Below are 15,697 nucleotides of genomic sequence, written 5' to 3'. Positions count from 1 at the left end.
TTTGAGTAAAATGAACATTGTTGTTTTATTCTATAAACTACAGACAACATTTCTCCCAAATTCCAAATAAAAATATTCTCATTTAGAGCATTTATTTGCAGAAAATGAGAAATGGCTAAAATAACAAAAAGATACAGAGCTTTCAGACCTCAAATAATGTAAAGAAAACAAGTTCACATTCATTTAGAAACAATAACTATACTAATGCTTTATCTAAGGAAGATACCATGAATCAATATTTGGTGGAATAATCCTGGTTTTTAATCACAGTTTTTTTTTCATCCATCTTGGCATCATGTTCTCCTCCACCAGTCTTACACACTGCTTTTGGATAACTTTATGCTGCTTTACTCCTGGTGCAAATATTCAAGCAGTTCAGTTTGGTGGTTTGATGGCTTGTGATCATCCATCTTCCTCTTGATTATATTCCAGAGGTTTTCCATTTGGTAAAATCAAAGCAATTATTATAATATTTTTTCCAGAGCTGTATATTTATATTAGCCTATACAAATGAGAACAATTGACACAATTAGTGGGGGAAAACAGGGGTGTACAAACCTTTGCATACTACTGTATTACATCTTTAATGCAGTGAATTATTGTATATTTTTCATGTTTCAATGTTATTGTGTACATTTGTGGTGAATAAACACAAACACTGAATAGTAAAACGTGTAAATTGTCAGATTTATCATGGTATTTTTGAGAGTATCCATGAGTAAGTGTGTACAAATATAAATACATTCTCTTAGCCCTGAAATACAGTTACCTCAACATCTGCTGCTTATTTTGGGAACTGGACTCCAGACAAAAGTGGCAGAACTATGTTCTGGGTTGAAAAGAGAAGAAAAAAGTGGGTCAGCCACAAACACAAATAACTCTCTACACTAGATTGTGTACTAAGTGACCTGAGGTGGAAATTCTTCACTGCAATAAATACACATATTTTTTTCACACTGTAGTTTTGGATCAAATACACTTAGACACATTAAACATTTTATGGAAGAAATTATCCAGGCACCTGTTTACTTAGTTTGTTTAAAAAGAGTTCTTATTGGATTAACTAGAGTAACAAGCTGTGTGTGTGTGTGCATTTGCAGATCTATTTCAGCAATGGGTGCAACTTAAAGTACTAAAGTACTAAATTACAATCCACACACACATAAAGCTTATTAGATATCAGCCAACCGAAAGCTATAACTGGCTGACAAAACAATTTAGATGTATATCAATACATAACCAGCCTAACAGCCTAAAAAATGCAGAAAAAATATGTTTACAGTACATGCTGACTCATATTAGTTATGTATTGGGCCAACAGCAATTGAAAAGTCATTCAAATGAAAGATTTCTTGTTTTTTGTTTAGAAATGTGACTTCCTATTTGTACCATAGATTGTATCTATACAAGTACTTATATAATACTTATATAGCCCTTTTAAACCAAAATAAATTGGGTTCTGGAACTGGTTTCGTTTAGGTTAATACCAAAGAACAATATAATGAACACTGTGTTTATAAAATATTATTTTTGATTAAATGTGGCACCTGCCATTGGAGAATATGTGGTAACGGCAAAATTCCTCAAGACAAAAAGCTAAAAGTTGAAAAATCAAATGCTAGAAAGCTAAGTGTTCTGTTTAGCTAGTTAACTAACCATCTTCTCAATCGTCTTTACAGCTAATTTTATCTATAAACTTTGGATAATGTGTATTATTGAATATCTGCAAAAAATCAAATCAATATTATACATACTGATATTTCCACACTGTCAGCAATATTTACCTCAGAGATAAAGTTTAGCTACTGTTTCTGCAGGTTTCTCTCCAAGTTAGCCTGGTTAGCTACTTATTTTTGACAGAGACATATTAGCTAATGGCTAAAGGAATTAATTAGCTAGCAACACCTTGACCTACATCATTATAACTTACATTAAATGTATTGATAAAATATGAACTTTTCTAATTAAATGTGATGCTTGGCATTGGAGTATATTGGGTAACAATAAAATTTAGCAAGACAAAAGCTAACAGATGAAAATGCTAGCTAGCTAGCTATTAACTGACATGTTAAGCTAGCTAGCTAGATTCACAACTTTACAACTAGTTTTATGATATGTGCTTTGGAAAATAGTTATTATAAATAATCTGAAACATTGCCACAATAGTAGAAGTCTAAATAAATATTACACAAAAGAATATTTCCACGTTTACAGTAATATTTACCTCAGAAGTTTTTTTTTTTAGATTTTTCTGCTTATGAATCTGAGGTAATTGAGCTAGCTAGCTTGTTAGCTATTTATTTTCACAAAAACATTAGCTAGCAAGCTAAATAAATTAGCTAGTAATACCTTTAAGGTCATTTTTTGAGTAAATATTAACATTTCTGATTAAATGTGGCGCTTGGTATTTGAGTATATTTGGTAACATAAAAAAAACATCAAGACAAAAGCTAAAAGTTGAAATCTAAAACTCTAGCTAACTAACTGCTGTATTTAGCATTACGTTAGTTAGCAAGCTAGCTTCTTAACTATCTTTGCAGCTATAGCTATGTTTGTAACATAAACTTTGGATATTGGGTATTATTGATTATCCGTAATATTGCCACAGTATTAAAAGTCTGACTGAACATTACACAAAATAATGTTTCCACATTTACAGCAATATTTACCATTTCTCATTTTCTGTAAATAAATTCTCTAAATGACTATTTTTATTTGGGAGAAATGTTGTCTGTAGTTTATAGAATAAAACAATAATGTTAATTTTACTCAAACATAAACCTATAAATAGCAAAATCAGAGAAACTGATTTAGATACTAAAGTGGTCAGGACTGGTGAAAATGTTTCCAGTCAAACAAAAAATAATGTTTAAAATGAATGTTTATAATTCCCACTACTGAGAATTTCTAGCTGGAAAAGCTGCATATTAAAGTCATTTATCTTTAATAGTACAACTCCAACAACTCACAAGTACTTTCAAAGGCTACTAAGCCACTAAACTAATGAATTGATCTGACTGATGATCTGATCAGTGTGATTAATTCAGGGATCTCATTGATCAGGTACAGGTTAGAACCTATTAGCTGCACTGTTAGGAAGAGATACACAAACACAAGCTGATTAAACGTATGATTAAAAGTGTGTGACCTTAGTGTGACCACGTGCAAAGTTTAAATAAAGGTTCTTAGTAATGATATAATCATCTAAATCAGTGAGGATGTCCATGTTTTGGAGGAACAGTGGGATCAGCTCTATCACACCAGCACAACTGGGGTGGATTAATGATAAAAAAATACGTCCATTAAAACAACTCAGCACTGGGAAAAACTTAATTTATGCTGTATATGAAGGCCATACATGTGGGACAATAATAATAATAACTGTTAATGAGTGTTATATCAGTATATTTACCATGACGGTTACTGACCAGATCATTTTTTTAAACCTGTTATGCTAAATAATAGTGTTGGCAGACTAACAATTTTTTATTTTTTTTCTTCTGAATCAACAAAGCATCCATCCATCCAACCAACCAGCCATCAAAAAAAAAAAAAAAAAAAAAACTAAACAGGGGTGTGTTTTCCAAAAGAAGAATGATCTAGCAACTTTAAGAACCACGTAACTTTAAGACTGGCAATTTTACACCTGTTTCCCAAAAGCTTTCTTAGTCTCCAAAGTCAAAAACATGTGTTAAGTACTTATTTATTATTATTTCATTTTCCTATTACTATATAACAAAAGTATTAATACACAGATGTTTATTATAAAGACTAATAGCAGATAGTTAATTCAATTATTTATATTTAAGTATTTAAACATTTAAATCACTGGTATTTATGCAGGTCTGGAAAAAAAAATAAGAGACCACTTAAAACCAATGAGTTCCGTTAATTTTACAAGCCATCAAACCAAGCTGAACTGCTTGAATTTTTGCACCAGGAGTAAAGCAGCATAAAGTTATCCAAAAGCAGTGTGTAAGACTGGTGGAGGAGAACATGATGCCAAGATGCATGAAAACTGATTAAAAAACAGGATTTTTCCACCAAATATTGATTTCTGAACTCTTAAAACTTTATGAATATAAACTTTTTGTTTTCTTTGCATTATTTGAGGTCTGAAAGCTCTGCATCTTTTTTTGTTATTTCAGTCATTTCTCATTTTCTGTAAATAAATGCTCTAAATGAGAATATTTTTATTTGTAATTTGGGAGAAATGTTGTCTGTAGTTTATAGAATAAAACAACAATGTTCATTTTACTCAAACATAAACCTATAAATAGCAAAATCAGAGAAACTGATTCAGAATCTGAAGTGCTCTCTTCATTTTTTCCAGAGCTGTATATACATTAATTCATAAGCCATTTGCAAGTGGGTGGGAATTCTCTTATGTTACGAACGAGTTTTAGAACTACGCAAAAATTATGGAGGGGTTGATAAATGCTTGTAATTTCAAGAATGTTCTTAAATATGAGGTTAAAAAGTTCTTAGCCTTAGGAACGTTTTGGGAAAAACAAACAAATAAATAAATAAAATGTAAAAACAAAATAAGATGATAAATATTGAAATAATGTATATTTAAAATTATATTTAAAAATAACTTTTAACAGCTACAATATAATCACTTTAACAAATGCCGTACTTTGAATAGTCAACATAACATAAAATGATTACTAAGCAAAAGGTCTTTCACTGAATCATAATTCAATCCCAGCTCGCAAATATAACACAAAAGACAAGTAAATACATTTAATAAAAAATTTATTTAGCCTTGTTTTTTCCCATTATTACATGAGTGCTAGTTCAGATTCAATACAAAAACAAGCTACAAACATCAAGTGCAGACAAACAGCGAAGGAAAAGCCACAAATCTTACTTTTTACCCCAATTTAGCACAAAGTAACGCTTACAAACGACTGAAGTCTGCACACGTTCGTTACATGATGAGAACTGAAGGATAAACGATGAGCCGAAATGGCAGTGCTGTCTTTAAAAGGACTGAAGTCTGATGGACTGTACTGTGTGAGATCTGACTGGAGGCGGAGTTAACTGCTTATGGTTGGGTTATATCTGAAAGCTGATTGGTTGTTCAGCTTTCGGCTGGAGGGCGGGAGATGGGCGTGGTCCCCTCAGACTGTGAGGAAGGTGGAGTTGGATCTGTGTATAAAAAAAAATAAATAATATTAATTCAGATTATATACATCACCATTTAAAGGTTTCCTTTTTTTCCTACGTAATAAATGAATAGTGAAGTGATCTATCAGATTATGAAGGAACACGTAAGGAATCATGTAGTAACTTAAAAACAGTGTTAAACAAACTAAACTACAAAATACTCTGTGAAGAAGCTTTTAGATGCTCTTATCTGGGGAGCTGTTTGTTAACTTGTAGTTTCTGATGCTGGTAACTCTAATGAACTTATCCTGTACAACTGAGGAAAATCTCGCTCTTCTATCCTTTCCTGGGGTGGTCCTGATGAGTGCCAGTTTCATCATTATAACAACATTTTTGATGGTCTTTGTGGTGACTGCATTTGAGGATACTTTTAATAGTTCTTAGTTGAGTAGTTCTTGCCATAATACATATAGTTATAGTTCTATTTAAGTAATGTTATAATCTATAATAGAAATACAGCACTGAAAAAAAATTAAGAGAGCACTCCAGTTTCTGAAGGAAAATTATGTTGGTAAATTATATAAACTACAGACAACATTTCTCCCAAATTCCAAAAAAAATATTGTCATTTAGAGCATTTATTTGCAGAAAATAAGAAATGGCTGAAATAACAAAAAAACATGGCTAAAATATCTAATCAGATCAAACTAGGTTTCAGAAAGGTCTATTTGGGTTTAATGATTGTGCAGTGCATAGCCGAATTGTTTTTTTTTGTTGTTGTTTTTTTTGCACTATAAAAAAAGTTATTAAAGTAATTAAAGTAAAGTAATTAAAAGTATTTTGTATTCTTAAACCATATTAAATTATATTAGATTAGATTAGAGGAAAGTCATTCAGACATCCTTCTTGTAACCTAATTCACAGATGTTTAGACTGTGGATCATTGGTCGCATTGTTTGTGTTTTAATCTTTTGGAGATCTGTTCTTAATAAACATTTGTATTAAATAATGGGTCTATGCTTCTTCAGTGTTGCAATGTTAATTAACATCATTGTAAACATATTTTACTCATTTAAACAGCCTGAAAATGTTTTCAAAAAGCTCAGTTTTAACGCTTTACCTACTAAAAAAAACATCGGCATAACAGTTAATGGGGCGGGTTGGACTCGGGTTGGGCTGGATTTCTTTTTTTTTTTTTTTGCCTCTTTTTGGGGGGGATTCTAAATGTTGATTCTTTGCTATATTGGTTCAGAGATGGTAGGTGATCAGAATACTGAAATATGTGGCACCTTTTAAAATCATATTTCTACACCTGAGATCCTGCTAACTTTAGTTTTTCAATCTGAAAATTTGGATTTAAGGTTTGGATTTACTCACACATGCCATTAGGAGCCCCAGCATGCCGAGTGCCCATCATCTGCCCGGCTCCTCCACCGCCGATGGCTCGACCTGCCAGAACAACAAGGACTTCATTATGTACACAGTTCAGATGTAGAGAGCGGAAGTCTGAGCTAATTTATCACTGAGCTCACGTCCAACATCAGACTGACAGCGACAGAGAGCTCTTCATTACAGCCTCTTTATAAACGCAGATACCCAACAGCTATCAATCAACCTTTATTTTAACTCAATTTTTACAAATACAGGGATCGACATGACAAAGAAAATAATAGCTAAATTTAATTATTGTAAAATAGCCGTAAATAAAATATAAAAAAATGATAAAAAAAATAAAAATAGAATTAAAATAAAATAAAATAGAAAAAATTAAATAAAATGAATGATTATAATAAAGTATGGTTTAATTGATAAAAAAATGAAGATAAAAAGAAAATAAGACTAATACGACAAAAAATGAGTTAAAATGAGCTAAAACTAACTTTTACACAATACAATAAAAATAAAATAAATAAATGAACTAAAAAAATAAAATAAAAATAAATAAATAAATAAAAGCAATAATAATAATAAAGATAATAGTAATAACAATAAAAGAAGATCAAAATAAGTTAAAACGAAAATCATACAAAACTATTAAAATAATAATAGTAATAATATATATAATAAATAAATAAATAAAAAGTAAAATAAAAATAAAATTAGCTATACTAAACGTTTGGACCCATCACATTCAATAAAACTTTTCACCAGTACTGCATTTTGTCAATTTATTTGGAACTATTCATATTTTACTCCTATACAGGGGCATCTAAAAAAATATATATCATTAAAAAGTTACTTTATTTCAGTAATTCAGTTTAAAATGTGAAACTCATATATTATATAGATGTATTAAACACAGAGTGATCTATTTTAAGCGTTTATTTATTTTATTGTTGATGATTATGAAGCTTACAGACAATGAAAACCCAAAAATCAGTGTCTCAGAAAATTTTATTATTATATAAGACCAACTGGTACTTTTGGTGTGCAGTGTGGGCAGTGTGCCAAATCCTGCTGAAAAATGAAATCCGCATCACCATAAAAGTTGTCAGCAGCAGAGGGAAGCTGTAAGATATGAAGTGCTGTAAGATTTTGTGGGAAAACAAAACTGCACTGACTTTAGACTTGATAATAAAACACAGTGGATCAACACCAGCAGATGACAGACATGACTCTCCAAAACCATCACTGATCATCAGTACATTTTACATTTCATTTAAAGTAAATCAAGGGAGCAGAGTCTGGAGGAAGAGTGGAGAGATACACAGTCCAAACTGCTCGAGGTCTAGTGTGAAGTTTCTACAGTCAGTGAAGGTTTAATGGAGATGTGGATTTCATTTTCCAGCAGGACTTGGCACACTGCCCACACTGCCAAAAGTATCAATTGGTCTTATAATATAATATTCTAATTTTCTGAGACACAGATTTCTGGGTTTTCATTGTCTGTAAGTTTCATAATCATCAACAATAAAATAAATAAACACGTAAAATAGATCACTCTGTGTTTAATACATCTATATAATATATGAGTTTCACATTTTCAACTGAATTACTGAAATAAAGTAAAAATTTTTTAATGATATTCTAATTTTTTGAGATGCACTAGTATATAGTTGCTGATAAGTGCTATATAAAAGATTGATTAACTGATTGATTACCGTGGTGTGCAGGGTTATAAGCTGCTCCGCCGCTCTGCGAGGCTCCAGCCTGCTGCTGCTGCTGTTCGATGTGCTGTCTGGCCTTTATCTCAGCGTATTTTACCTGCTCCAGGTGGAAGTTCTGCCTCTCAGAGAGCAGCTGCTGCCTCTGCTGTTCCAGCTGCAGAAAAACACACACAGCAGAACCAAATACAGGGTTCCAGATCACCTTCACATATTATCGGTGTTTCTTCGTTATTATAAAATGTTCTGTATTGTAGATTAATACTAAACTCATCCAAAACATATGAAATTACTTAATAAACAAAAAAAAGTGTAAAAACAAACCAGAATTCTACATCTGAATTTTACATTCTTGTTTAGATGATCAGTTTTGAACATCTCTGCTGGATTTTCTCAGTCAGTTTTATGAGGTAGAGTCTCCTGGAATTCAGGCTTTCAGTTAACAGCTGTGCTGAACTCATCAAGAGTTAATTAATTGAATTTCTTGTCTCTTAATAAAGTGTTTGAGAGCATCAGTTAAAGTAAAGTAGTGAAGAGGTAGAGTTACAGGTATACAGTGAATAGTGAATATTTGAGTAATGTTCTAAAATAAGAAATGAATAAAGAAAATAAATGTTAAGAAGAAATGAAGGTCAGTCGATGCGGAAAAAATAGAGAATTTTAAGAACTTTGAAAGCATCGTCAAGTGCAGTCTCTGCAAAGACCATCAAAAATGTTATAATGATGGAACTGGCACTCATCAGGGCTCCCCAGATAAGAGCACCTAATTTTGGTTTGTTTAACATTTCTAAGTTACTAAATGATTCCTTATGTGCTCCTTCATAATAATAGGTGTGTCCAAACTTTTAACTAGTACTGTATACCCATACATGGGTTTTCGGATTTGTAATTTAACCCGTTCTGTAATAAATTCATCATTTACCGCCTCTTTTTCTCGGTCCATGATGGTCTCCAGCTCCTCAAAGTGCCTTAGTTTGATCTCCAGCTTCTTCATCTGAGTTTCAACCAGCAGAGCCACCAGAGATTTGATCTTCCTCTCCTCAACTGCAGCCAAGTGCTAAAACACACACACAGAATTGAGACAGTTCGTAGGTTTTTGGTTAAAATGTGTAAATTGCACTGAGCATGCTATTGTGATGCAGTCTCGGCTAGAAAAAGCATTCATTTCAAATCGTTAAAAAAAAAAAAGTACTGTGTTGTAGGGCAGATTTTAGGATGTTTTTACTGGACCTGGCAACCCTACTTTCCGTGAAGGTCTCTGTTGGAGCTGCAGCTCATGGTAAACCTGCTATCTGCTTTTCTCTACCACTCCAGAGATAGCAGAAGCTCTAAACATGTGAAGTAAACGCTGAGAATATGTTTAAAATGTACTGTATTGCACGGACTATAAGGTGCACTGAAGACTAAGGTGCATTTTAAGCAACACTACTAAGGTACAAAAATGATGCACTGCAATCTACACAGATTTCTCTCCTGAAAACTGTTTATTATAGTAGAGTAAAGTACTTCTGTAAGCTTAGCAGTGTTTCGATTATAATCGATTATCACACCCCCCCCCCCCCCCCCCACCTAAAAAAACTAACTACAGATAACAAAGAAATGGTTCAAAACTAGGTTTTCCTGTTAATAATGTTCAGCCGCTTTGGGTTGAGTCGACTCATTAAGCGAATCACAGAAGAAACGTTTAAGGAGATATTATTGTTTTCCACAATTCATCTCAGATCCTAACTCAAGAGCAATGACGCTGCAGTTTTTAGAAACGGTAGGATTTATTTCTAGATAAATATCTGCTTTATCCCATCGTGTGTTTGTATCAAAAGTGCTGGAGCTGTTTTCAGTAAGAGCTTAGTCAGTTAGAGGAATGGTTAGAAAATATGCGCAAGTTAGTCTGTGGGAGGCAGCGGTAATCAAGGTAAGATGGATAAACACTTCAGAAATGAGTAGAGCTTATGGATATTTTAGATTAAAAAGATAAAATGTCTGTTTGTAAAATCTGAATTACTCCATTTTGAAAATCGCATTAAAACTGTAATTCCAATTAACTGAATTAATTGTGAAAATCACACTTTTTTTTTAAGAACTTTTAAAACGTGCATTGTGATGCAGTCTCAGCTGCAAAAAGCCTTCATTGTAAATTGTTCAAAATTAAAAATTCACTGTGTTGTGACCTGTTTCTGTGGCCACCTTAGATATTGAGCTAGTTTAAGCATCTGCAAGGTGAATTTTAGGATGTTTTTACTGGACCTGGCAACCCTACTTTTAGTAAAGGTCTCTGGTGGAGCTGAAGCTCATGCTAAACTGGTAATCTCGATCTCTGCCTTCTCTATCACTTCAAACACAGAAGATGCGTTAAACGATGGATTTAAACACTGGAAATATGTTTAAATGTACCATATTTTTATGAACTATAAGGGGAATCGGATTATAAGGCGCATTTTAAGCGACAATAGTAAGGAACAAAAATGTTGCACCGTAATTTATACAGATTTCTCTCCTGAAAATGGTTTATTTGGGTGAGTAAAGCGCTTCCATTGATTTACAGTAAGCTTAGCGTTTTAGTGTTTAGCGCTAGTAAATGTTCTGTCAACCCAGGGTGATGTCAGCTAGCGGTTTGTCCCACGTAGCTTGTTTTAACACGGTAAACACATAATCGATTATTTTCCCCCCTAATAAAAAAAATCGTAATACAAATGACAAAGAAAAGGTTCAAACTAGGTTTTCCTTATCAAAAAAAAAATGTATATATATATATATATATCTATTTGATGTTTAGATGCTTTGAGTTGAGTAAATCATATATTTAATACATTGTTTACAAGCCTAATTTGTTCATATCACGCGCTGACCTCGTGAACACACGCTGACTGACGCTGGATTAAAATTTAGAACGCAGGTTTGTGACCGAAAAATTGAGAAATAACCCACTAAAGGAGAGATTTTAAGGAGATTTTATTGTTTTCCACAATTAATCACAGATCCTCACCAGAGAGCAATGAAGCCGCAGTTTTAAGAAATGGTAGGATTAATTTCTATCTAAATATATGCTTTATCTCACTGGCCGTTTGTGTTGAAAGTGCTGGAATGAAATATGTATGTGTTAGTCTGTGGGAGGTGCCGGTAACCAAGGTAAGATGGATAAACACTTCAGAAATGAGTAGAGCTTATGGATATTTTAGATTAAAAAGATAAAATGTCTGTTTGTAAAATCTGAATTACTCCATTTTGAAAATTGCATTAAAACTGTAAAATCGAATTAACTGAATTAATTGTAAAAATCACACTTTTTTTATTAAGAACTTTTAAAACATGCATTGTGATGCAGTATCAGCTACAAAAAGCCTTCATTGTAAATTGTTTAAAATTAAAAATTCACTTTGTTGTGACCTGTTTCTGTAGCCACCTTTGATATTGAGCTAGTTTAAGCATCTGAAGGGCAGATTTTAGGATATTTTTACTGGACCTGGCAACCCTGCTTTCAGTGAAGGTCTCTGGTTGAGCTGCAGCTCATGGTAAACTTGCTTAGAAGTTCTAAAAAAGAGATTTGAACACTAAAGATATGTTTAAATTTATCGTATTTTACAGACTATAAAGTGCACCAGATTAAAAGGCACATTTTAAGTAACATTTTAAGGGGTGTCGCACAGTAATCTACACAGATTTCTCTCCTGAAAACTGTTTATTTGGGTGAGTATAGCACTTCTATTTATTTACAGTAAGCTTAGATTTCCAATATTTTCTTATTTTATATCTGCGATTAGCAGCGATTAGCAGCGCTTAACGCTAGTAAATGTTCTGGTAACCCAGGGTGCTATCAGCTAGCGGTTTGTCCCACATAGCTTGTATAGGACTACAGTCCTATATACGCTCCTTTAAACGGAGAAAGAGACATCGCTGTGGTTGGTGGCTAATGCTAATGCTGCTGCACCCAGCCTTAGTGCTGGAGAAACTTTACTGAAACTCCTGTATAACTCTGTACTTCAGCAGAGTGGAGTTACTGCTCCTTAATAGCTGACCGATAGAATTCATACATAAGGAGCACCGATGACATTGTTGTTTTATTCTATAAACTACAGACAGCATTTCTCCCAAATAAAAATATTGTCATTTAGAGCATTTATTTACAGAAAATGAGAAATGACTGAAATAACAAAAAAGATGCAGAGCTTTCAGACCTCAAATAATGCAAAGAAAACAAGTTCATATTCATAAAGTTTTAAGTTTAGAAAATGTAATATTTGGAGGAATAACCCTGATTGGTTTTTAATCACAGTTTTTTTTTTCATGCATCTTGGCATCATGTTCTCCTCCACCAGTCTTACACACTGCTTTTGGATAACTTTATGCTGCTTTACTCCTGGTGCAAAAATTCAAGCAGTTCAGTTTGGTGGTTTGATGGTTTGTGATCATCCATCTTCCTCTTGATTATATTCCAGAGGTTTTTAATTCGGTAAAATAAAAGAAACTCATCATTTTTAAGTGCTTTTTAATTTTTTTTTTTGTGCTGTAGTTATCTAAAGAGATCAGGATGGTCAGTTTGGTGCTCCATCACTGAGGATCTTACCTTGGCTTTGGTGGCAGCAGAGGCCAACGCAGCAGCGGCTGCTGATGATATATTCGATTCGACCAACTCAAGCTCCGCCCCCTTTCTTCTATCTTCTTCTACTACTACTTCTCCTTGAGCGTGGCCAACTTCCATCGCTTCCCCTTTAACAAACAAGAGGGAGATAAAGACAGATAAAGTGTTTCAGAGCTTGAGTCTATTTTCCAGTGCAGGATTTTGTTCTAGCTGAAACAGTTCATGTAATTCACAGGCCAAGTATTGCCACATCAATCAAGGACTGCAAGATAAATCAGATTTTTAAAGTCATTGTGAAAAAGAAGGATTTATTTCTAGATAAATATATGCTTTATCCCACCGGGGGTTTGAGTCGGAAGTGAGTTTTAACATCAAACTCATTTATTTAAAGAGCTTTCATGACATGTTCTTCACTTAAATATGTTCAGATGCTGCCTGAGCTCCAGCTGAAAGAGCTTCACTGTCCAAAAAAAAGCTGTTTATCCAGTGCTGAAGACTCTGAAAGTGATTCTTTTTCTTCCCGACTGCTGCTGCTGTATTTTTGGTAGTGGTTAAATGTGTGCTCTGCAGCGTTTGCAGGTTTGTGTGATTGTGTTGGTTAGCTCTGCTTTGTTGCGGTGCTAATAACTACTCACTTTTGTATGCGCCAAAAGATACGAGAGGGGTATGGAGAGGGGTATCCAGTGGATTTAGTAGACTCTATTCTCTTTCCTCCACAAGACGCATTAGTTAAACACACATTTTAAACATATTTTATAAGATTTTCATGAGAACCAGCATAAAAACTCAAAACTCCAGCAGTCAATGTACGTCTGAAGCTGTGCACTAGGGGTGGGCGATATGGCCCTAAAATAATATCACGATATTTCATGGTATTTTCGCGATAACGATACTCTTGGCGATATGACAAAACACTTAAAAAATATATATTTTAAAAATACACTATACACTGCAAAAAATAAAAATATATATTTTATTATTACATACAATATAATACTGTACACCCCTAAGTAAAATATTAATAAATACAAGAATTTTATCAGATTTGTAACAAAGGTTAATGATCCAGAATGTGATGATACTAAAAATAAAGCACTCCACATATCTCCATATATCCAGAATTAAAGTAAAATAAAAGATACTGTACAGATATAATCTGTCTCTAGTAGATATATAATGGGAAATGGGATGGGTGGTATGGCACGATATTTTAGGGTATAATATTGTTCACGATATTTAAATTTTTGACGATATTATCGTGTACGATACGATATGGCACACCCCTACTGTGCACCAGTTCTGTAGTTCTATCTAGTTGTGGATAATAATCACAGGATAATAACTGGTTGCTCAATATATTAATAGAACCAATATATTTTAGGCAATTTTTATTTACTCGAAACAAACAACAACATTAAAAACAGGTGCAAATATCAAATAGTGTAAACCATGTTACTTTCTAGAGCAGGGGTGTCCAAACTTTTTTTTGTTGGGGGCCAGAAGGAGAAATATATTTGAAGTCATGGGCCACAATCTATAATAAAACAAATAATGAAATATACCATATATAATAAATAATACTTTTTTCCTGATTACTTTCATTTACACACCATTTTACTTCACTTACTATCTTTATCTTTGACAGTGTTGTGTAAACTAAGATTTTTTAAATTGATGTTTAATTTCATGATGTCTCTTAATATTAAACTCCTTAATTACGGCAACTTTTAGACTCTTTTGGCCGTTTTTCTGCGCTAGAAATGCGCACTCTCTCCGCTTTTAGACTCTTTGACCTGTTTTTCTGCGCTAGAAATGCGCACTCTCTCCTCTTTTAGACTCTTTGCCCCGTTTTTCTGTGCTAGAAATGCGCACTCTCTCCGCTTTTAGACTCTTTTACCCCGTTTTTCTGCGCTAGAAATGCGCACTCTCTCCGCTTTTAGACTCTTTGCCCCGTTTTTCTGCGCTAGAAATGCGCACTCTCTCCGCTTTTAGACTCTTTGGCCCGTTTTTCTGCGCTAGAAATGCGCACTCTCTCCGCTTTTAGACTCTTTGGCCCGTTTCTGACATTATAAAAACCTGCTTAACAGCGGGCCAACTTTCATTTTATTTCTAAAATACCTCGCGGGCCGCTCCAAAAAAGGAAACGGGCCGCAAATGGCCCACGGGCCGTAGTTTGGACACCCCTGTTCTAGAGGAAACTGCAGTTTCTTCATATGAAGCTGAATAAGCTTCAGTCTCTGCACAGAGCCGTGCAAATCCAACAACTTACAGCTTAAAGTTTCCAGGTAGAAAGTGTAAAACTATCTAATTAATTATACAAATGTAAAGAAAAGAGTAAGTACTGAAAAGACCAGAAAATCTATACCAAATGATGATTTTTTATTTTTAGTCTTAGTTCAATGTTTCTCCCTCTACCTCTAGTTACTTTCCTGTCTGGCCAACAGTGGTTCTGTTCTCACTGGTGTGTGTTGATAAGTCTAAATGGTGTAAAACATCCTTGGGTGTCTAAAAAAAGTGCTATTTTAGTGTAACTTTATTCATAATAAAACGTACAGGTACCGTTTATGATCTTAGACTTTAGATTGAATGTGTGTGTGCACTGTGTTTAATGGTCTCAGTATTTGAACGCTGTTTAAGAGATAAAAACAGACCTGCTGCGCTCTCTTCTCCTTTCTCTCCTTCACTCTCGTCTCTGTCCTCGTTCTTCACTCGCTCCCCCTCTCCCGCCACATTCTCTCCTCCAGTCTAAAAGTCAAGTCAAGTAGTTTTATAGTCAGTACTGCATATGTACAGGACATACAGAGAATTGAAATTACGTTACTCTCCTTCCCAATTTTTACAGCAGGTACAGATAATAGATATAATAAAGGAGAGAATGGGAGACACTATGTGTACAATACAACAA

General features: G+C 33.7%; 1 protein-coding gene across 1 annotated transcript in view; it reads right to left on the bottom strand.

The window, feature by feature from the left end:
* Positions 1 to 4,741: 4,741 nt before the first annotated feature.
* The window catches only part of smarcc1b (SWI/SNF related, matrix associated, actin dependent regulator of chromatin, subfamily c, member 1b), a 41,790-nt gene continuing 30,834 nt past the window's right edge, over positions 4,742 to 15,697 (bottom strand). The window contains exons 23-28 of the mRNA XM_049475550.1: positions 15,444 to 15,537; positions 12,778 to 12,920; positions 9,139 to 9,273; positions 8,214 to 8,373; positions 6,490 to 6,561; positions 4,742 to 5,154 (exon numbers count right to left, since the gene is read on the bottom strand). Coding sequence (XP_049331507.1) covers positions 5,087 to 5,154; positions 6,490 to 6,561; positions 8,214 to 8,373; positions 9,139 to 9,273; positions 12,778 to 12,920; positions 15,444 to 15,537 — 672 coding nt within the window. The 3' untranslated portion in view covers positions 4,742 to 5,086. The remainder of the gene's footprint in view (positions 5,155 to 6,489; positions 6,562 to 8,213; positions 8,374 to 9,138; positions 9,274 to 12,777; positions 12,921 to 15,443; positions 15,538 to 15,697) is intronic.

This window comes from Astyanax mexicanus, chromosome 3, assembly GCF_023375975.1.
Source record: "Astyanax mexicanus isolate ESR-SI-001 chromosome 3, AstMex3_surface, whole genome shotgun sequence".
In the NCBI taxonomy this organism is placed as follows: domain Eukaryota; kingdom Metazoa; phylum Chordata; class Actinopteri; order Characiformes; family Acestrorhamphidae; genus Astyanax; species Astyanax mexicanus.
The sequence above is the reverse complement of the archived record's forward strand: the minus strand, read 5'-3'. Positions and strand labels throughout refer to the sequence as shown.